Here is a 23,750-nt window from a genome sequence, read left to right as displayed (position 1 = left end):
TTTATGAATGAACGAGGAGAGAGGAGGAGAGGGAAGGATAGCTTGTGTTAGAGCTGAACGATAGTTGATATGATATCGACTATCGTTCTGCGGGCGTGGGCGATATTTATTTCGCCGAAGACACAATATTTAGCATTAAGCAAGGGGCATGGCCGGAAAACGTGCGGGACGGACGCGGCTTGTGAGAGCTCCGATACCGCCGTACCGAATCCTCAGAAATCCTCCTAAATCTCCCTTATTCAGGGAGAAAAAACAGCTAGGGGAGACCAATACTGCCCGGTATTGCGGAGGAAAGACTCCGTTCTAAGGAGCGCAGAGTTAAGGCCTACACGGGCCCAGAAGCCGCGGCCTTGCCTAGATCGGAGCGCGATCGCGGTTTTCGGTAAGGCCTACTTACTCTGCACTCATTTGGGACTTGCCTCCATCCCCCGGGTGCCCCCAAAGCCATACACAGACCTCCTAATCTTCACAAAAAAGGACCCCAGTGTACTCATATCCCTCAGCAAGCTGTGCCGACCGCCATCTTGGCTGCACAGGGGGACACAGATCCACAGCAGACTGCAACTCTCTCACCTTGTTCAGCAATCCCCCCTTGCATAGAACTCTTAGCAGCCGCTCTACAGCATTAGGCAGGGAGAAGTCGGGGCTCGGGTGGATTCTTCTATCTCCTACCACCACTGTGAGTCCCAACTCTGCCTAATCCACACTGTCAGTGTCTTCTGCATTCCACCCAGTTAAATATCACGATATATATTGTTGAAAAACAAATATCGCAATGTACTTTTTTTCCCAATATCGTGCAGCCCTAGCTTGTGTATGAAGGCCACAAGTCTGCTGTTGGGGCACTTTCCTGGCATCAGTGAAGATGTAAATTGTAAAGAACAGGCAGCCGCCCAAGAGCTGACATACACCACTTGAAATATACCCATCTGTAAGGCCCCTTTCACACGGGCGCACCGCCCGACAGAGTCCGTTCTGCTCAGCGGGGGATCGATCCGCCGATCCCCGCTGAGCAGGCGGATGACAGCTCCATCTCCGCTCTGTGTGCAGAGACGGAGCTGTCAGATCCCCGCTGTCCTCTATGGGGAGATCGGATGAGAATGGACCGCCTGTCTGCTCTCATCCGATCCGATGACGGATGGAAAATAGAGTTTCCATGCGACCAGATTTGACGGACAGGATCGGATCGGATAGCAGCGGGTGTCAGCAGACATGTCTCCACTGACACCCGCCGCCCCATAGGGATGCATGGAGCATCCGATCAGGTCCGCCTGAAAAACTAACAGGCGGATCGGATCGTTTTTGCCTGTGTGAAAGGGGCCTAACCCAACAGAATTTTTAAATAACTGTTTTCTTGAGTTAATTGAAACAAAAAAAGAATGCAAAATAAATCTGGACTTTATAAGAGTTTTTACAAGACCTGAAAAAGATAAAAACGGAATTTTTGTAAAATCTTACCTGTAAAATTCCTTTCTCTGAGTCCTCCGACAGTCGCCGCCCCTTCATATTCATCACCAATGGGTTATGTCCTCTTATCCGTAGGAGTAGCTAGGCAATAGAATATGTTAGTACAAGAGACTTTTAACATATCCCCACCCCCAGGGGGTGGTCCCCTCAGTACATAACCCTCCACTTCCTGTAACCAAACCAGTTTCAGTGAAATAGCAGTAGAGAGTACATGAAAAACCCCAAAAGAGGGGCAGGGGCGGCGACTGTCGGAGGACTCAGAGAAAGGAATTTTACAGGTAAGATTTTACAAAAATTCCGTTTTCTCTTACGTCCTCCGACAGTCGCCGCCCCTTCATATTCATCACCAATGGGATGTCCCCAAGCAGTGTAAACATGAGGGGTGGGAAGAACGCAGCCGCGCCCAAGGCAACGCCGTCTCCCCATCAGAGAAAGGAACCTTACCAAAGGAAGGAACCCAGTTGGGCATAAGAACAAAACACTCGCTCAACAGGAGCAAGAAAACCCAGGGAAAAAACAAATGTCCCAAACAGTCAAAGAACCCGTAACAAGGGCTCTAGGGAACTGCCGCACCGAGAACCTTGCGGCCAAAGGAAGCATCAGCCGATGCCGTAACATCTACTCTGTAGAATTTTGTGAAAGTGTGAACGGTCGACCAAGTCGCCGCCTTACACACCTGGGCCACAGAGGCCCCATGACGACAGGCCCAAGACGTACTCAGAGATCTGGTAGAGTGCGCCTCCACAGGTACAGGGGGAACTTTCCCCTTCAAAGCATAGGCCTGATCAATGGTCTGTCTGATCCATTTGGCGATGGTAGAAGCCGACGCCGCCATGCCCTTCCGAGGACCTGCCGGAAGAACAAACAAGGCATCCGACTTGCGAAAAGACTCAGTCGATTTCAAGTAGACTCTAATCGCCCGGACAACATCCAAGGAGTGAAGCAGCACCTCCGTCGGATGCTTAGGCTTCGCGCAGAGCGAAGGTAGGACAATGTCCTCATTGAGATGAAAGTCCAAAACCCTTTTTGGAAGAAAAGAAAGGTTAGGTCGCAAGACCACCTTGTCCAAATGCACAACCAGATACGGAGACTTGCAGGACCAGGCTGCCAGCTCCGACACTCGACGAGCCGAGGTGATAGCCACCAAAAAGGCGACCTTCTTGGATAACAAAGACAGCGAGATTTCCCTGATCCTTTCAAAAGGAGCACGCTGCAATACAGACAGGACTAGATTCAAGTCCCAAGGGGGCAGAGGGTCCCTCCTAGGAGGGATCAGATGACGTACCCCCTGCACAAAAGTGCTAACCAAAGCGTTAGATGCCACAGGACGTTGAAACAGAACGGCCAAAGCGGACACCTGACCCTTGATCGTAGCCAGCGCCAAACGCTGTTCAACACCCGTCTGAAGGGAGGGCAACACCCTAGACACTGATTAAGTGGTAGGAGAGAAACCCCTGGATTCGCACCAGGCAAAACATGCCTTCCAAGTACGGTAGTAAACCTTCCCCGAGGAAGACCTCCTCGCAGTGATCAAGGTGTGAATGACCTCAGGGGAAAGACCCCTGGTCTTCAGGACCTCGGTTTCAACAGCCAGGCCGTCAAAGCCAGCGACTGTAAAGCAGGATGGAAGATCGGTCCTTGCGACAGAAGATCTTCTCGAAGAGGCAGACGCCACGGGACGTCGATTGCCAGATTTACGAGGTCTGTGTACAAGGACCGGCAAGGCCAGTCCGGTGCCACAAGAATCACCGCAGTTGGTTCCGAGTGCAACCTGCGAAGGAACCTGGACAGTAATTGAACCGGTGGAAACGCATACATCAGTCGGTACTGATGCCACGGGGCAACCAACGCGTCCGACGCGTCTGCCCGAGGATCGCGCGTCCTTGCCACGAACCGCGGAACTTTGTTGTGCAGACGAGATGCGAACAGGTCTACCTCCGGAAGACCCCACTTCGCGCACAACATCTGGAAGACATCCGGGTGAAGGGACCATTCCCCCTGGTCCAGGGTCTGGCGGCTCAGATAATCCGCCTGCCAATATTCCACTCCCGGAATGTGAACAGCTGATATTGTCGGGACATGCGTCACGGCCCAAGACAGAATCGCGGCCACTTCTCGAGCCGCCTGGGCACTCCTGGTGCCCCCTTGGTGATTGATGTAAGCCACCGCCGTGGCATTGTCCGCCTGCACCCTGACCGGACAGCCGTGAAGACTGTCCGTCCCACGACGAAGACAGAGGAGTACCGCTCGCAGTACCAGAACGTTGATCGGAAGGGAGGATTCCTCCTGCGACCAAACACCCTGGGCGGACAGAACGCCCAGAACACCACCCCAGCCCGACAGGCTGGCGTCCGTGGTGATCACCGTCCACGAAAGGGGACGAAAAGACTTGCCCCCCGACACTGAGGGGGACCGAAGCCACCACAGAAGATCCCTTCTGGTCTGAGAACGCAAGGATATCTGAAGATCCAGAGAGTGCGGTCGCCCGTCCCACTTGGACAATATCTCCGCTTGGAGACCCCGAGTGTGAAACTGAGCGAAGGGAATCGCCTCGAAAACCGAGACCATCAATCCCAGACACCGCATGCACGTCCGAATGGACGAGAACTGATTGTCCCTGAGGGACCTGACTCCCTCCCGAAGAGCCCTGAGTTTGTCGTCCGGTAGGAAGACCTTCGCCCGGACAGAGTCCAGAATCATTCCCAGATACGGGAGGCGGACCGACGGGCACAATGTTGATTTTGGGAAATTGATCGTCCAACCAAACTCTTGCAGAGTCTGCAACGTGACGGACAGATCCTTCACCAGACCTTGGTTGGTCGCAGACCGAACCAAAATATCGTCCAGACATCCCAGGACCGATATGCCCTGGGCTCTCAACAAGGCCAGAACCGGTGCCAGCACTTTGGTGAACACCCTCGGAGCCGAGGCGAGACCGAAAGGCAAAGCCACAAATTGGTAATGATCCTCCGCTATGGCGAATCGAAGGTACCTCTGGTGACCCTCGAAAATGGGGATGTGAAGATACGCATCCTTCAAGTCGATGGAAGCCATGAATTCCCCCGGAACCAGGGCAGCCACCACCGACCGCAGGGATTCCATGCGGAACTTGCGCACCCGCACAAAGCGGTTCAGCGCCTTCAAGTCCAGAATCGGACGTACCTTGCCCTCTTTCCTGGGCACGGTGAACAGATTGGAATAGAACCCCCGAAATCTGTCCCGATGAGGTACCGGGACCACCACACCCTGAGCCCTCAGGTCCTGCACCGCTAGGCGCAGGTCCCGCAAACGCTCCGGGGATAACAGAAGATTTGAGGGAAAAAATCTGCTCATCGGCCGAGAGAGAAACTCGATCTTGTAGCCAGATCGAACGAGTTCCTGAACCCACCTGTCCCGAACCCGGGACAGCCATGGCCGAGAGAAAACCGAGCAAGTGTCCCCCCACCCCAGACTCGGGTGAGGGCGCCCCTTCAGGCCGCACTGTTGTGGGCCGCAGAACCGGATTGGCCGGACTTTTGCTTACCTGCCCACGGCTCCTTCTTACCAGGAGCCGCCTTGGGCTTGTGGGATTGAGGCAAGAGCGTGCTCTTACCACCCGTGACTCACTTAATTAGTGCATCTAAGGATTCGCCAAAAAGGCGAGAACCATCATAAGGCAGATTGGCCAAGGTCTCACGGGAAGATTGATCCACAGACCAACACTTCAACCAAACCAGGCGGCGATTTAACACCGCCACACTGTGTACACGTGCAGCCAACGGAACCATATCCAGGTCCGCATCACACAAGTACATGACACCCTGGTGGATTTTATCCACCATATCCAAAGTCGCCTGGGGGGCAGAATCAGCCACCAGGACCCGCCTAAGCACCTGCGTCCAGCTCGCGACCGCCTGGGTCGCCATAAGAGAAGCGAATAAAGCCTTTAACATAGGACCCATAATAGAATAGGTATGACGGGCAAGAGATTCCATTCTCTTGTCCGTGGCATCCCGGAACACCGGGGTGTCTTCAGCCGGAATCGCAGTGGATTTGTTTAAAACAGCTATCACATGATCCACCGGCGGTGGAATACACCAGCGCTCATCAGTAGCAGGCGTAAAGGGATAGCGTAGCTTAAAACTACTAGGTACAGCAAATGGCTTGCGTATATTACGCCACTGTTCTTTTACAGCGTTTTGAATCAGCAGTGCAGGGGAACACCTGCGACGTTTTGCGCCTTTTCTGCGTCCCATCAGCCGCCAAGGCAGCTGGAGGACATGATTCCTCCTCTAACCGCAGTGTTTGCTTGATAGAAGCAACCAATTCATCCATGAGTGCAAGCTCTTCAGACGAGCCAGGGGGAGAATTATCAACCCCCTCCACCTCAGTCTCCATATCTGACCCGACAAGGTCCAGGGAGGAACGGGACCCCGAAAAGGAGACCCCAGCCACAGCAGCCCCAGTACCATCACCCTCTGAATCAGAGGAAATTGAAACAATGGGCCTTTGTGGATTGAGCAGCCACCAGCATTTGCACCTGAGTCGCAAGGCTAGCCACAGTCGCAGCCAAATCCCCCCCATGGGGGGAGAGTACAGACCCCTGGCTCCCCACTAAAGTTGTAGGAAATTGGTTTTCCTGAGAATCCATGCCCATGTAGCAGTAAAATAAATGGGTGACCGCCCCTTTAAGAGAGCGCTGCGATCGTAGCCCACTGCACACAAACACCCCACACAAGGGACCCCCACAGGGACAATTAAACCAAGGCAGGATACAGGGAATAGAGGGAAATGAACCTGGATATCGCTGCTGCTGCTGCCTGCGGTGCTCCTGAATGCTGGTATACAGGGCGCTCCATTAAAGCCTATGGAGGCTACAAGAAAATGGCCGCCATGCATGTAAAACATGCGGCCGGAGCGATCGCAGCCAAAATGGCGCCGTTTGGCGCCGAAACTGCCGCTCCCACACCCCATGAGGGTGAAGTAAAAGAAACATCCTAATTGCCCAGCAAAAGGAAACATGTTAAACTGCCGCAGCGGCGCTGTAATGTGCCCCAAGCATGAGAAAACTCAAGCCCCACAGCACACAGCCGTTCACATACAAACTGACACAGAGTGCAGCACAACCCCCCCTCCTGCAGCCCACAGCATGCAACATGAGGGATAGGGAGACAGTAATATTGTGAACACAGGGTAAGGTAACACAGTCCCAGACTGACACCCCCCAGACAGACAGGTCCCCACATACATACACTTACCTCTAACATGGCGTGGGGAACCCGCACAGGCGAACAAACCGCTGAACATAAGGCAGGGAGAGTCGCATCCAGGACGCATCAGGAGGTGGGTTGAGAAACCGCACAGCGTCCGGTGAGGTAGCCACCTCACCTGGCATCCCTGCACGACACAGGGATGGGTCGTTCAGAAAACTCAGGAGCGATACCTGACTGAACGCTCGATGGCGGGCTGAGAAACCACTGACCCACAACCTGCGACCAGGGAGGTCAGCCCGAGACGCAGCCCGCATGATCCTCTTCTTCCGAAGAACTAACTAACGCTGGTAAAATAACAGCTAACAAGAAAGAGAGAAAAAACTCAAATAAAATCCAAAGAAAGGAAAGAGAGCTGGGACAAGGTGTCCCAGCACAGAAACATCCAGCCACTCCTAACAGCTAGACAAATGAAACTGGTTTGGTTACAGGAAGTGGAGGGTTATGTACTGAGGGGACCACCCCCTGGGGGTGGGGATGTGTTAAAAGTCTCTTGTACTAACATATTCTATTGCCTAGCTACTCCTACGGATAAGAGGACATAACCCATTGGTGATGAATATGAAGGGGCGGCGACTGTCGGAGGACGTAAGAGAAAAGAATGATTTAAACTAAAAACAATCCATCCCTTAAAGCAAGAAGAAAAAAAACACCATTCCACATATTATAGGATACCTGTACTTTTAAACAAATGAGCTCTCGTAGTATAGGAAGGACACTAAGAAGCTTTGCAAGCAGAAGCTGTTCATTTTTCCCTTCCCAGAGTTTATAAAGCAGAAAAAAAAAAAACTCACAATAGGGCAGCCAGCATTAGCCAAAAGGATGGGAACTTTTCTATAGGAGGAGAATTTAATCTCTTTCCTCATGACTGGATTGACTTCCACGATCTCATGCGGCAGCTGGTGATAGTCCAGGAAGGCTCGCACCTTACTGCAGAAGGGACAGGTCTTGTACTGGTAGAGTGTAAGCTGTACACCACCCACTGGGACCTGAAAAAGATAAAAAGAATGATTTCAACTAAAAACAATCCATCCCTTAAAGCAAGAAGAAAAAAAAAACAGCATTCCACATATTATAGGATACCTGTACTTTTAAACAAATGAGCTCTCGTAGTATAGGAAGGACACTAAGAAGCTTTGCAAGCAGAAGCTGTTCATTTTTCTTGCCTTTTACTCTCCTGGACCACAAAAAAATGTGAGCTAGGCCCAGTACAGTGTAAGCATTGCTCAGTGTACATTCATCTGCTCTGCACTGTACAGTGTAAGCATTGCTCAGTATAACATTCATCTGCTCTGCACTGTACAGTGTAATGAGCAATGACTCCATACCAGGCCTGAGAACATATCTAGATAGGAATTCCGTTTCTGCGGTTGGCTATCAGAATATCATGGGATGGACCGATGGGCAGGGTTTAGCCAGGAACCACCTCTATAAGTGAATTTTTTTTTTTATATTAAAATATTATGGGAAAAATAATGCATTGAATAAATATATATATATATATATATATATATATATATATATACACACACATATACACATACACCTTGGAGGACCGGAGCGTCGCCAAACGGCCTATTTTTTTTTTTTTTATTAAAAAATATGATTTTTTTTTAATTAAAAAATATGATTTTTTTTTAATTAAAAAATATGATTTTTTTTATTAAAAAATATGATTTTTTTATTAAAAATATGATTTTTTATTAAAAATATGATTTTTTATTAAAAATATGATTTTTTTTTAAAAATATGATTTTTTTTATTAAAAAATATGATTTTTTTTTTTTTTTAATTGCTACTGTGAGATAGGAGGTCTTTTTGACCCCAGATTTCACAATAAAGAGGTCCTGTCCGTCCTATTTCTATTACAAGGGATGTTTACATTCCTTGTAATAGGAATAAAAGTGATCAAAAATATTTTTTTTTTTTTAAAAGGACACTGTAAAAATAAAAAAAGTAAAATAAATAAATAAGAAAAAAAAAAAAAAAAAAAAAAAGGAAAGCGCCCCGTCCCTCCAAGCTCGAGCGCAGAAGCGAACGCATACGCAAGTCGTGCCCACATATGTAAACAGTGTTCAAACCACACATGTGAGATATCGCCGCAATCATTACAGTGAGAGCAATAATTCTATCCCTAGACCTCCTCTGTAACTCTAAACTGGTAACCTGTAGAAATGTTTAAATCGTCGCCTATGGAGATTTCAAAGTACTAACGTTTGTCAATATTCCACGAACGTGCGCAATTTTGAAGCATGACATGTTGGGTATCAATTTACTCGGCATAACATTCTCTTTCACATTACAGAAAAAAAGTGGGCTAACTTTAACCGGTTGCCGACCGCCGCACGACTATATACTGCGGCGGTCAGCCCCGGCCAGGCAGAGTGACGTACCGGTACGTCACTCGCCTGTCACTGACTTGCGAGCCAATTGCGGGCGGGCGCGGCTCGTTCACAGACAAGTCAGTGCGTGTGACCGGCGGACCCGATGTCCGCCGGTCACACTACGATCGCTCCGGTGAAGGGAGAAAGGCGGAGCGGCTTATGTAAACAAGCCGCCCGTCATTCTCCCTGGTGTAAAAATGAAGATCAGACGGTTCTACTATGTAGGACCGTTGATCTTTGTTTTTACACCAATAGCAATGTCCCTGCACATTTAGAATCACGCCCCTAGGACACACTTAACCCCTCCCTGTCCAATAGAGTTAACCCCTTCCCTGCCAGTGTCATTTTTGCAGTAACAGTGCATATGTATAGCACTGATTACTGTAGTAATATCACTGGTACCCCCAAAAGTGTCAAAAATGTCAGTCAAGGGTCCGATCTGTCCGCCGCAATGTCACAGTACCGAAAAAAAAAAAATCACAGATCGCCGCCATTACGCGTTAAAAAAAAAAAAACACCAAAAATGACAAAAATCTTTCCCTTTGTTAGTAAACGCGATAACTTTTGCGCAAACCAATCAAAATACGCTTTTTGCGATTTTTTTTTTACCAAACCTATGTAGCATAAAACAAATTGGCCGAAAATGTTAAAAAATTTTGATTTTTACATTTTTTTTTGGGGAATTTCATATAAAAAAATTTGAAAAATATTGTTATTTTTGCAAAATTGACGCTCTTTTTTTGTTTATAGCGCATGATCAAAAAATCGCACAGGTGATCAAATACCACCAAAAGAAAGCTCTGTTTGTGGGAAAAAAAGGACGTGAAATTCGTTTAGGTACAGCGTCGCACGACCGCGCAATTGTCCGTCAAAGTCACGCAGTAAAAAAAAAAAAAAAAAAAAAATCGCAAAAAACCCCCTGGTCAGGAAGGGGGTAAAATCTTCCGGGGCTTAAGTGGTTAATATTTTTTTATTTTTTCATTCAAAAAAGTGTAATTTTTCCAAAAAAAATTGCGTTTGTAACACCGCTGCGCAAATACGGCGTCACAAAGTATTGCAACCATCTCCATTTTATTCTCTGGGGTCTCTGCTAAAAAAAGAATATATAATGTTTGAGAGTTCTAAGTAATCTTCTATCAAACAATACTTATTTTAATTTGTAAACAACAAGTGTCAGAAATAGGCCTGGGGCTTAAGTGGTTAAAAAGTGTTCCTTTATTGAGCAGTGTATATAGTCAGTACATAGATGATAGATATATATATATATATATATAGATATAGTCAGTACATAGATAGTGTGTGCATATATATATATATATATATATATATATAGTCAGTACATAGATGGTATATATAGTCAGTACATAGATGGTGTGTGTGTGTGTATATATATATATATATATATAGTCAGTACATAGATGGTACTATATATAGTCAGTGCATAGATGGTGTATATATATATATATATATAGTCAGTACATAGGTGGTGTGTGTATATATATATATATATATATATAGTCAGTACATAGATGGTGTGTGTGTATATATATATATATATATATATATATAGTCAGTACATAGATGGTACTATATATAGTCAGTGCATAGATGGTGTATATATATATATATATATATATATATATATATATATATATATATATATATATAGTCAGTACATAGATGGTGTGTGTATATATATATATATATATATATATATATATATATATATATAGTCAGTATATAGATGGTATATATATATATATATATATATATATATATATATATATATATATATATAGGCTGGACTCTGATTCATACCTGTGTCTCCTCCTCCTCGGCCTTCTGCTCCCCTAGGACATAGTTCATGCTGTGTATGACCCCCAGGGCTCCCCCTACAGTAAACATCACCCCCCACCCCCTCCTGCCCTCTTTACCCTCCTCCTGCCCCCTCCTGCCTGTCCTGTACCCTCTCCAGCCGGCACTGAGGGGGGTGAGCCCTGTGTGTGGAGAGGTGAATCCTCTACGGCCCTGTACAGCGCCCCCAGCTGCCAGTCCACCACCTAATCCGGCCACACCAGCTCTCCATTGCCAGGCCAGGCGCCATGACAGAGCGCCCAGCTCGTGTACCCTGCGAGCAGCCATCTTCCCTGCAGTCTGGCCCCGCCCACCTGCTACCTGTACACCGGGCACATGACCCGCACAGCCAGCGATAGGCTGAGAGCTCCGGTTACGTCATCCGGTGCCTGGGGAATAACATAGACGTCACATGACCGGCAGTCACATGACACAGAGGCAGAATGTCAGGACCGAATGGTGACCCGCAGGTTCCTATGGGCGAGGTGTCCGGGGAGGAAGGTGACTGCTCTTCATTATTCTCTCATACATAATGTCTTCTTCTATTATCATTGTGTGCCTGGCTGTCACAGCTGTCCTCTTCTTCTATCATCGTGTGCCTGGCTGTCATAGCTGACCTCTTCTATCATCGTGTGCCTGGCTGTCATAGCTGACCTCTTCTATCATCGTGTGCCTGGCTGTCATAGCTGACCTCTTCTTCCATCATCGTGTGCCTGGCTGTCATAGCTGACCTCTTCTTCCATCATCGTGTGCCTGGCTGTCATAGCTGACCTCTTCTATAATCGTGTGCCTGGCTGTCATAGCTGTCCTCTTCTTCTATAATCGTGTGCCTGGCTGTCATAGCTGACCTCTTCTATAATCGTGTGCCTGGCTGTCATAGCTGACCTCTTCTATAATCGTGTGCCTGGCTGTCATAGCTGACCTCTTCTTCTGGGAGTGACCGTGTGCCTGGCTGTCATAGCTGACCTCTTCTTCTGGGAGTGACCGTGTGTCTGGCTGTCATAGCTGTCCTCTTCTTCTATCATCATGTGCCTGGCTGTCACAGCTGACCTCTTCTTCTTGGAGCGATCGTGTCTGGAGTGATTGGGGGGGTCCGGGTGGGGGACCCCTCCCAACCCCCCCCCCCCCCCGACTGATGGAGCACCACTGGCCGCGGCCATTGCCATGATTTTATGAGCGCTCTTTCCAATTGTGGATCCTGTAAGTGCAATATTCTGCTTTCTTCATTAAAGTCTTTTAATATATTGCACTAAGGTAGCGTTTTTTTTTTCTTTTGGAGATATTGTGGAAGTTTCAAAAAATACCCCCTGAGTGATTCCAGGCTTGCAGTTTGGAGAAAGACTCTAATTTTTTATGCTCAATGGGACCACTTATCATTGGGTGGTCTACAGGTTCTGGTAAGCATATTTATTATTCACCTTGGGTGGGCTGTGCACCGATTCTTTCATCTTACTTGGCACATCTTCCTGGTTGATTTATCCCTTCCATTCACATGGATGATGTTCTTGGGACTGAATCTTTTGTACATAGTCCGGTCCATAAATATTGGGACTTGGACACAATTCTGATCTTTTTAGCTCTATACACCACCACAATGGATTTGAAATGAAACAAACAAGATGTGCTTTAACTGCAGACTTTCAGCTTTAATTTGAGGGTATTTACATCCAAATAAAGTGAAAGGTGTAGGAATTACAACAGTTTGTATATGTGCCTCCCAATTTTTAAAGGACCAAAAGTAATGGGACAATTGGCTGCTCAGCTGTTCCATGGCCAGGTGTGTGTTATTCCCTCATTATCCCATTTACAAGGAGCAGATAAAAGGTCCAGAGTTCATTTCAAGTGTGCTATTTGCATTTGGAATCTGTTGCTGTCAACTCTCAATATGAGATCCAAAGAGCTGTCACTATCAGTGAAGCAAGCTGAAAAAATAAACCCATCAGAGAGATAGCAAAAACATTAGGTGTGGCCAAATCAACTGTTTGGAACATCCTTAAAAAGAAAGAATGCACCGGTGAGCTCAGCAACACCAAAAGACCCAGAAAACCACGGAAAACAACTGTGGTGGATGACCGAAGAATTCTTTCCCTGGTGAAGAAAACACCCTTCACAACAGTTGGCCAGATCAAGATCACTCTCCAGGAGGTAGGTGTATGTGTGCCAGATCAAGATCACTCTCCAGGAGGTAGGTGTATGTGTGTCAAAGTCAACAATCAAGAGAAGACTTCACCAGAGTGAATACAGAGGGTTCACCACAAGATGTAAACCATTGGTGAGCCTCAAAAACAGGAAGGCCAGATTAGAGTTTGCCAAACAACATCTAAAAAAGCCTTCACAGTTCTGGAACAACATCCTATGGACAGATGAGACCAAGATCAACTTGTACCAGAGTGATGGGAAGAGAAGAGTATGGAGAAGGAAAGGAACTGCTCATGATCCAAAGCATACCACCTCATCAGTGAAGCATGGTGGTGGTAGTGTCATGGCGTGGGTATGTATGGCTGCCAATGGAACTGGTTCTCTTGTATTTATTGATGATGTGACTGCTGACAAACGCAGCAGGATGAATTCTGAAGTGTTTCGGCAATATTATCTGCTCATATTCAGCCAAATGCTTCAGAACTCATTGGACGGCGCTTCACAGTGCAGATGGACAATGACCCGAAGCATACTGCAAAAGCAACCAAAGAGTTTTTTAAGGGAAAGAAGTGGAATGTTATGCAATGGCCAAGTCAATCACCTGACCTGAATCCGATTGAGCATGCATTTCACTTGCTGAAGACAAAACTGAAGGGAAAATGCCCCAAGAACAAGCAGGAACTGAAGACAGTTGCAGTAGAGGCCTGGCAGAGCATCACCAGGGATGAAACCCAGCGTCTGGTGATGTCTATACGTTCCAGACTTCAGGCTGTAATTGACTGCAAAGGATTTGCAACCAAGTATTAAAAAGTGAAAGTTTGATTTATGATTCTTAATCTGTCCCATTACTTTTGGTCCCTTAAAAAGTGGGAGGCACATATACAAACTGTTGTAATTCCTACACTGTTCACCTGATTTGGATGTAAATATCCTCAAATTAAAGCTGAAAGTCTGCAGTTAAAGCACATCTTTTTGTTTCATTTCAAATCCACTGTGGTGGTGTATAGAGCCAAAAAGATTAGAATTGTGTCGATGTCCCAATATTTATGGACCTGACTGTATATGGACTCAAATTTTCCTCTCTACCAGCACTGAATGCATTAATTGTCCTTAGCGCTGCACTTTCTTTTTAATTCTGTTATCTGAAGTGTGAAAAGATTGCAACAATCGCCATTTTAACCACTTAAGCCCCGGAAGATTTTACCCCCTTCCTGCCCAGGGGGTATTTTGCGATTCGGCACTGCGTGACTTTAACGGACAATTGCGCGGTCGTGCGACGCTGTACCTAAACGAATTTGACGTCCTTTTTTTCCCACAAACAGAGCTTTCTTTTGGTGGTATTTGATCACCTGTGCGATTTTTTTGATCACGCGCTATAAACAAAAAAAGAGCGTCAATTTTGCAAAAATAGCAATATTTTTCACATTTTTTTATATGAAATTCCCCCCAAAAAAAAGTAAAAATCAAAATTTTTTAAAATTTTCGGCCAATTTGTTTTATGCTACCTATGTTTGGTAAAAAAAAATCGCAAAAAGCGTATTTTGATTGGTTTGCGCAAAAGTTATCGCGTTTACTAACAAAGGGAAAGATTTTTGTCATTTTTGTTGTTTTTTTTTTTTAACGCGTAATGGCGGCGATCTGCGATTTTTTTGCGGTACTGCGACATTGGGGCGGACAGATCGGACCCTTGACTGACATTTTTGACACTTTTGGGGTTACCAGTGACATTTCTACAGTAATCAGTGCTATACATATGCACTGTTACTGTAAAAATACACTGGTAGTGAAGGGGTTAACTTTATTTGGAAGGGAGGGGCTGTGTGTATCCCTAGGGGCGTGCTTTCTACTGTGATTGGCTGTGGCTTGAGCTGTAAGGACACTGATCAACGGATCTACATACTAGATCCGTTTTATCAGTGTCTTTACAGTGAGGAGAATGACAGGTGGCTTGTTTACACAAGCTGCCTGACATTCTCCCTCTCCCCCGCCGATCGCCGAGTGACCGGCGGACATCGGGTCCGCTGGTCACACGCGCGGGGGGGTCCGTGACCACGCGGGAGCGGGAGCGCGCCTCCGGGGGCGCGCGCTCGCTCCCTAGGCCCTCACAAGCTAGTGACGTAGCCCTACGTCACTTTGCCTGTGAGGGGCTGACTGCCGACGTAGATCGGCGTTAGGCAGTCGGCAAGTGGTTAAATAGAAAACGATATATATATATTTATATATATATTTTTTTTTTTTACTCTAAAAGCATTTTATTAAAATACATTTTGATATAAAAAAATAAATAAATAAAATTTAAAAAATCCGATTTTTTTTTTTTTTTTAAATCGATTTTTATCCACTCTGGGCTGCCTATGTTCCCTTATTATTATACCAAGATCTCATTACAAGCAAACATGTTTAGCAGTCTAATATTCAGTCCAGTAGTGGATATGGTGGGATACACTGCACTTGCTGGTAGTGTACTCCGATTTTTATCCCAAGGAATCCCCCCCCCCCCCCCTAGGGGTTGTCCAATGTGTCCATCGTTCTGCTGTACATTGGTTTCGGGGTAGTAAGGAATAAACTCTCACATACAGATCTGGTGAGCCATGATCTCTGCAATCCTCATGTCACATTGTTTATCTATAAACTTTGCTGGGTGTAGTGTGCAGGCCAGCTCTAGTTCCATCAGGTATCGGATGGCTGCGGGCTCCTGAGGATGGCAGGTGCAAGGTAATCAAGCCATTTGCAAAGTATTTGTTTGCTGTTTTATCAATACTCTCCTTTGTAAACATTTCCTTAGGACCTTATTTTCAACCTTAATATCAAAGTAAATATACAGCACTGCACCTGCATTGTACATTCTGAGAATTGCAGATCACAGTGTGTGGTCAGTGGTGTCCTCCTGTGTTCTCTTCCTAATGCTGCAGAGGACACTTCAGGATCGAAGGAAGACTGTCCCATCATCATTCCACTGGTTTCTTCCGATTTCCCAGACTTTTTCTGTTCTTTTATTAAGACGAATGGGGCTTCACCTGCTTCAGAACCCAAAGCAAGTGATGAGCAAAATATATTTGTAAAGCACTGTGTATGAACACAAACTGTATGCAAAAGAGTTACCCTCCACATTTTTCTGTTACACATACTGCCCATCGTCATACCCTTCACACTCCTCTCCTGTACATACTGCCCATCGTCATACCCTTCACACCCCTCTCCTGTACATACTGCCCATCGTCATACCCTTCACACCCCTCTCCTGTACATACTGCCCATCGTCATACCCTTCACACCCCTCTCCTGTACATACTGCCCATCGTCATACCCTTCACACCCCTCTCCTGTACATACTGCCCATCGTCATACCCTTCACACCCCTCTCCTGTACATACTGCCCATCGTCATACCCTTCACACCACTCTCCTGTACATACTGCCCATCCTCATATCCTTCACACTCCTCTCCTGTACATACTGCCCATCGTCCTACCCTTCACACTCCTCTCCTGTACATACTGCCCATCATCCTACCCTTCACACTCCTCTCCTGTACATACTGCCCATCCTCATATCCTTCACACTCCTCTCCTGTACTTACTGCCCATCGTCCTACCCTTCACACCCCTCTCCTGTACTTACTGCCCATCGTCCTACCCTTCACACCCCTCTCCTGTACATACTGCCCATCGTCCTACCCTTCACACCCCTCTCCTGTACATACTGCCCATCGTCATACCCTTCACACCCCTCTCCTGTACATACTGCCCATCGTCATACCCTTCACACCCCTCTCCTGTACATACTGCCCATCATCACATCCTTCACACTCCTCTCCTGTACATACTGCCCATCGTCATACCCTTCACACCCCTCTCCTGTACATACTGCCCATCGTCATACCCTTCACACCACTCTCCTGTACATACTGCCCATCGTCATACCCTTCACACCCCCTCTCCTGTACATACTGCCCATCGTCATACCCTTCACACCCCTCTCCTGTACATACTGCCCATCGTCATACCCTTCACACCCCTCTCCTGTACATACTGCCCATCGTCATACCCTTCACACCACTCTCCTGTACATACTGCCCATCGTCATACCCTTCACACCCCTCTCCTGTACATACTGCCCATCGTCATACCCTTCACACCCCTCTCCTGTACATACTGCCCATCGTCATACCCTTCACACCACTCTCCTGTACATACTGCCCATCGTCATACCCTTCACACCACTCTCCTGTACATACTGCCCATTATCATACCCTTCACACCCCTCTCCTGTACATACTGCCCATCGTCATACCCTTCACACCCCTCTCCTGTACATACTGCCCATCGTCATACCCTTCACACTCCTCTCCTGTACATACTGCCCATCGTCCTACCCTTCACACTCCTCTCCTGTACATACTGCCCATCGTCATACCCTTCACACCCCTCTCCTGTACATACTGCCCATCGTCATACCCTTCACACCACTCTCCTGTACATACTGCCCATTATCATACCCTTCACACCCCTCTCCTGTACATACTGCCCATCGTCATACCCTTCACACCCCTCTCCTGTACATACTGCCCATCGTCCTACCCTTCACACTCCTCTCCTGTACATACTGCCCATCGTCCTACCCTTCACACTCCTCTCCTGTACATACTGCCCATCCTCATATCCTTCACACTCCTCTCCTGTACATACTGCCCATCGTCCTACCCTTCACACTCCTCTCCTGTACATACTGCCCATCATCCTACCCTTCACACTCCTCTCCTGTACATACTGCCCATCCTCATATCCTTCACACTCCTCTCCTGTACATACTGCCCATCGTCCTACCCTTCACACCCCTCTCCTGTACATACTGCCCATCGTCCTACCCTTCACACCCCTCTCCTGTACATACTGCCCATCGTCATACCCTTCACACCCCTCTCCTGTACATACTGCCCATCGTCATACCCTTCACACCCCTCTCCTGTACATACTGCCCATCATCATATCCTTCACACTCCTCTCCTGTACATACTGCCCATCGTCATACCCTTCACACCCCTCTCCTGTACATACTGCCCATCGTCATACCCTTCACACCACTCTCCTGTACATACTGCCCATCGTCATACCCTTCACACCCCTCTCCTGTACATACTGCCCATCGTCATACCCTTCACACCCCTCTCCTGTACATACTGCCCATCATCATACCCTTCACACTCCTCTCCTGTACATACTGCCCATCATCATATCCTTCACACTCCTCTCCTGTACATACTGCCCATCGTCCTACCCTTCACACTCCTCTCCTGTACATACTGCCCATCCTCATATCCTTCACACTCCTCTCCTGTACATACTGCCCATCGTCCTACCCTTCACACTCCTCTCCTGTACATACTGCCCATCGTCCTACCCTTCACACTCCTCTCCTGTACATACTGCCCATCCTCATATCCTTCACACTCCTCTCCTGTACATACTGCCCATCGTCCTACCCTTCACACTCCTCTCCTGTACATACTGCCCATCATCCTACCCTTCACACTCCTCTCCTGTACATACTGCCCATCCTCATATCCTTCACACTCCTCTCCTGTACATACTGCCCATCCTCATATCCTTCACACTCCTCTCCTGTACATACTGCCCATCGTCCTACCCTTCACACCCCTCTCCTGTACATACTGCCCATCGTCCTACCCTTCACACCCCTCTCCTGTACATACTGCCCATCGTCATACCCTTCACACCCCTCTCCTGTACATACTGCCCATCGTCATACCCTTCACACCCCTCTCCTGTACATACTGCCCATCATCATATCCTTCACACTCCTCTCCTGTACATACTGCCCATCCTCATACCGTTCACACCCCTCTCCTGTACATACTGCCCATCATCATTCCCTTCACACTCCTCTCCTGTACATACTGCCCATCGTCCTACCCTTCACACTCCTCTCCTGTACATACTGCCCATCGTCCTACCCTTCACACTCCTCTCCTGTACATACTGCCCATCATCATATCCTTCACACTCCTCTCCTGTACATACTGCCCATTATCATACCCTTCACACTCCTCTCCTGTACATACTGCCCATCCTCATACCGTTCACACCCCTCTCCTGTACATACTGCCCATCCTCATACCCTTCACACCCCTCTCCTGTACATACTGCCCATCATCATATCCTTCACACTCCTCTCCTGTACATACTGCCCATCATCATATCCTTCACACTCCTCTCCTGTACATACTGCCCATTATCATACCCTTCACACTCCTCTCCTATACATACTGCCCATCATCATACCCTTCACACCCCTCTCCTGTACATACTGCCCATTATCATACCCTTCACACTCCTCTCCTATACATACTGCTCATCATCTATCCCTTCACACTCCTCTCCTGTACATACTGCCCATCATCATACTGTTCACACTCCTCTTCTGTACATACTGCCCAGTGTCATACCTTCCGCACTCCTCTCCTGTACATACTTCCCATCGCCATACCCTCTGCACTCCCCTCCTGTACACACTGCCCATTATCATACCCTTCACACTCTTCTCCTGCACATACTGCTCACTGTCATACACTCTGCACTCCTCTTCTGTAAATACCACCCATTGTCATACCTTCCACACTCTCCTCCTGCACATACTGCTCATCGTCATACCCTCTTCACTCCTTTCTTGCACGTACTGCTCACCGTTCTACTGTCAACACTCCTCTCCTGTACATACTGCCCAGTGTCATACCTTCCGCACTCCTCTCCTGTACATACTGCCCATCGTCATACCATCTGCACTCCTCTCCTGTACATACTGCCCAGTGTCATACCTTCCGAACTCCTCTCCTGTACATACTGCCCAGTGTCATACCTTCCGCACTCCTCTCCTGTACATACTGCCCAGTGTCATACCTTCCGCACTCCTCTCCTGTACATACTGCCCAGTGTCATACCTTCCGCACTCCTCTCCTGTACATACTGCCCATCATCATATCCTTCACACTCCTCTCCTGTACATACTGCCCATTATCATACCCTTCACACTCCTCTCCTGTACATACTGCCATACTAGGGAATGGGGGGGAGGGTACAGATGTAGAATTAGCCAGTGGAAAGCAAGCTTCAGAGGGCAGAAATGGGGGCATTAGCGGTAGGATGTTCGGAGCTCCTATACCCAGGGTGGGTACGGGGAAAAATCATGAGAGCAGCCTAAAAACATCAAAATTACGAGGCTTATATACCAATGCCAGAAGCCTGGCCAACAAGATGGGAGAGCTAGAGCTGCTGATGTTTGAGGAGGACTTAGATTTTGTGGGGATAACTGAGACTTGGTTTGACAGCTCTCATGACTGGATGGCGACCATTCAGGGGTATTCCCTTTATCGCAGAGATAGAGAGGGTAAAAAAGGGGGAGGGGTATGTTTGTATATTAAGAACAGTATACAGGTAAATATGAGGGATGATATTAATAATGGAGCTATGGACGAAGCAGAATCCCTATGGGTAGAGCTTCAAAGGGAAGGCACGGTGGGGAAGGTAATATTGGGCGTATGCTATAGGCCCCCCAACCAGAGGGAGGAGGGTGAGGCGGACCTCATGTTACAGATAGGATTGGCAGCAAGGATGGGAAATGTCATTATAATGGGGGACTTTAATTATCCTGATATAGACTGGGCAGAAGGAACCGCGCATTCAGCCAAGGCTCGGCAGTTCCTAAATGTTTTGCAGGACAATTTCATGGGTCAGGTGGTGAATGCACCGACAAGAAACAATGCGGTACTTGACCTACTGATTACCAACAATACAGACCTGCTCACGGATATAGAAATACGGGACAACTTAGGGAACAGTGACCATAGGTCAATTGGTTTCAGTATTAATTACAGTAATAGGAAACACAGGGGTAATATAAGGACACTGAATTTCAAAAGAGCCAATTTCCCTAAACTGCGCTCGCTGCTAGAAAATATCAAATGGGATAGAACCCTGGGAACAAAGAACACGGAGGAAAAATGGGAGTGCTTCAAGAGCATACTTAACAAGGGGGTGGGCCAGTGCATTCCACAGGGAAATAAATTTAAAAGAGCAAAACTAAACCCTGGGTGGCTAAACTCCAACATAAAAATGTATATTAGAGCTAAAGAAAAGGCCTTCAAAAAATACAAGACTGAGGGGTCATTGGCAGCATTTAAGCACTACAAAGAGTGTAATAAGAAATGTAAAGATGAAATCAGGGCGGCTAAAATAGAACACGAGAGACATATAGCGGAGGAGAGTAAAAAGAACCCCAAGAAGTTCTTTAAGTATATAAACAGTAAGAAAGCGAGGCCAGAACACATTGGCCCCATAAAAGATGATAAAGGAAAAATGGCCACTGAGGACAGAGAAAAGGCAGAAGTGTTAAATAATTTCTTTTCTTCAGTCTTCACAAAGGAATCGGGGGGCTACACTAACCCAGCTTGTAAGGCCGAACTAAATAATACACCTCAGGAAGTGCCGCCATGGCTAACAGAGGATAGACTTAGAGCTAAACTAGAGAAACTTAACATAAATAAATCCCCAGGACCGGATGGCTTGCACCCAAGGGTTCTTAATGAGCTCAGCCAGGTGATTGCCAGACCATTATTCTTGATCTTTAAGGATAGTTTACAGACAGGTATGGTGCCAGCTGATTGGAAAAAAGCCAACGTGGTACCAATATTTAAAAAGGGGCCGAGATATATCCCGGGTAACTATAGGCCGGTCAGCCTAACATCTGTAGTCTGTAAAATTTTGGAGGGGATGATAAGGGACCACATACAAGACTTTAGTAATGAAAACGGTATTATAAGTAGTAATCAGCATGGATTCATGAAAAATCGTTCATGAAAAACCAATCTATTAACCTTCTACGATGAAGTGAGCTGCCACTTAGATAAAGGTAAGCCTGTGGATGTGGTGTATCTGGACTTTGCAAAGGCCTTTGACACCGTTCCCCACAAACGCTTACTGTACAAACTAAGGAAGGTAGGTATGGATCATAAGGTGAGTACCTGGATAGAGAACTGGCTCCAGGGGAGAGTCCAGAGGGTGGTGATTAATGGGGAGTACTCTGAGTGGGCGGGTGTGGAAAGTGGGGTCCCCCAGGGTTCTGTCCTGGGACCAATCCTGTTTAATTTATTCATAAATGATCTAGAGGAGGGGATATCTAGTACAATCTCAGTATTTGCAGATGATACTAAATTAGGCATGCCGATATCTTCTATGCAGGATGTGGAAATCTTGCAAGCAGACCTGAACAAAATAACGGGGTGGGCAACTACATGGCAGATGAGATTTAATGTAGAAAAATGTAAAGTAATGCACTTGGGGGCCAGTAACCAGAAAGCAAGCTACTCACTAGGGGGGGAACCTCTGGGTGAGTCTAGGATGGAAAGGGACCTGGGGATACTGGTAGACAACAGGCTTGGAAGTGGCATGCAATGCCAAGCCGCCGCAAGCAAAGCCAACAGAATACTGGGATGTATAAAAAAGGGGATTCACTCCAGAAATAAAGAGATTATTCTTCCACTCTACAAAACTCTGGTCCGGCCACATCTGGAGTATGCTGTCCAGTTCTGGGCACCGGTCCTCAGGAAGGATGTGCTGGAACTGGAGAAAGTCCAGAGAAGGGCAACAAAAATAATTAGGGGAATGGAGGACATCAGCTATGAGGAAAGACTACAAGCACTGAACTTATTCTCTCTGGAGAAGAGACGATTGAGGGGGGATATGATATCAATGTACAAATACTGTACTGGCGACCCTAGCATAAGGAACAAACTATTCAGAGTAAGGGAATACAATAAGACACGTGGCCACTCACTAAAACTTGAGGAAAGGCGGTTTAACCTTAAAGTGCGTAAGGGGTTCTTCACTGTAAGAGTGGTAAGGATGTGGAATTCTCTTCCGCAAGCAGTCGTATCAGCGGGGAGCATTGATAGTTTCAAAAAACTATTGGATGGACACCTTAAAGACCACAACATACAGGGGTATACAATGTACGGTTAAAAGCAAACACACACACACATCATAGGTTGAACTGGATGGACTTGTGTCTTTTTTCAGCCTCACTAACTATGTAACTATGTAACTGCCCAGTGTCATACCTTCCGCACTCCTCTCCTGCACATACTACCCATCGTCATACCATCTGCACTCCTCTCCTGTACATACTGCCCAGTGTCATACCTTCTGCACTCCTCTCCTGTACATACTGCCCATCGTCATACCTTCGGTGGCCGTGCAGGCTGGTTTCCCGGGTCTTCCGGTGGGATGGGAGACAGGGGCGAGCCGCGGAAGGCGGCGGGAGGGGGGGGGGGAACGTCCCCAACCGCTCCTTGTAATGACAAGACAGCCGACCGTCCGCTATGGGTGCCGGTACCGGGGTGATGCCTCTAGCTGCAGGCATCACTCCGGTACAAGCACTTTCTGAAATATCGGCTATATCGGTAACCTCCGGGGCCGATTCCGATATATTGGGGAAAGTGCAGATCGCCCCTCGCTTTGCCAATAATCAGTCGATCTCTAGTATCAATGGCAAGTGTCAAGGTCAGTAAATATGCAGCAGAGTTAGTAAAGAGTTAGTGAGAACAAGTGATAGGTCTCTGTGTATTAATACAACCTCACCTGTGC

General features: G+C 47.2%; 1 protein-coding gene across 1 annotated transcript in view; it reads right to left on the bottom strand.

Annotated features, from left to right (window-relative positions):
* Positions 1–11,269, bottom strand: part of PTGES2 (prostaglandin E synthase 2) — a 36,900-nt gene extending 25,631 nt beyond the window's left edge. Inside the window, exons 1-2 of the mRNA XM_082263936.1 lie at positions 10,919–11,269; positions 7,511–7,705 (exon numbers count right to left, since the gene is read on the bottom strand). Of these exons, the coding sequence (XP_082120062.1) occupies positions 7,511–7,705; positions 10,919–11,242 (519 nt within the window). The 5' untranslated portion in view covers positions 11,243–11,269. The remainder of the gene's footprint in view (positions 1–7,510; positions 7,706–10,918) is intronic.
* Between the last annotated feature and the right edge of the window lie 12,481 nt (positions 11,270–23,750).

This window comes from Pelophylax lessonae, assembly GCF_965119305.1.
Source record: "Pelophylax lessonae genome assembly, chromosome: 7".
Lineage (NCBI taxonomy): Eukaryota > Metazoa > Chordata > Amphibia > Anura > Ranidae > Pelophylax > Pelophylax lessonae.
This window is presented reverse-complemented; position numbering and strand designations above follow the sequence as displayed.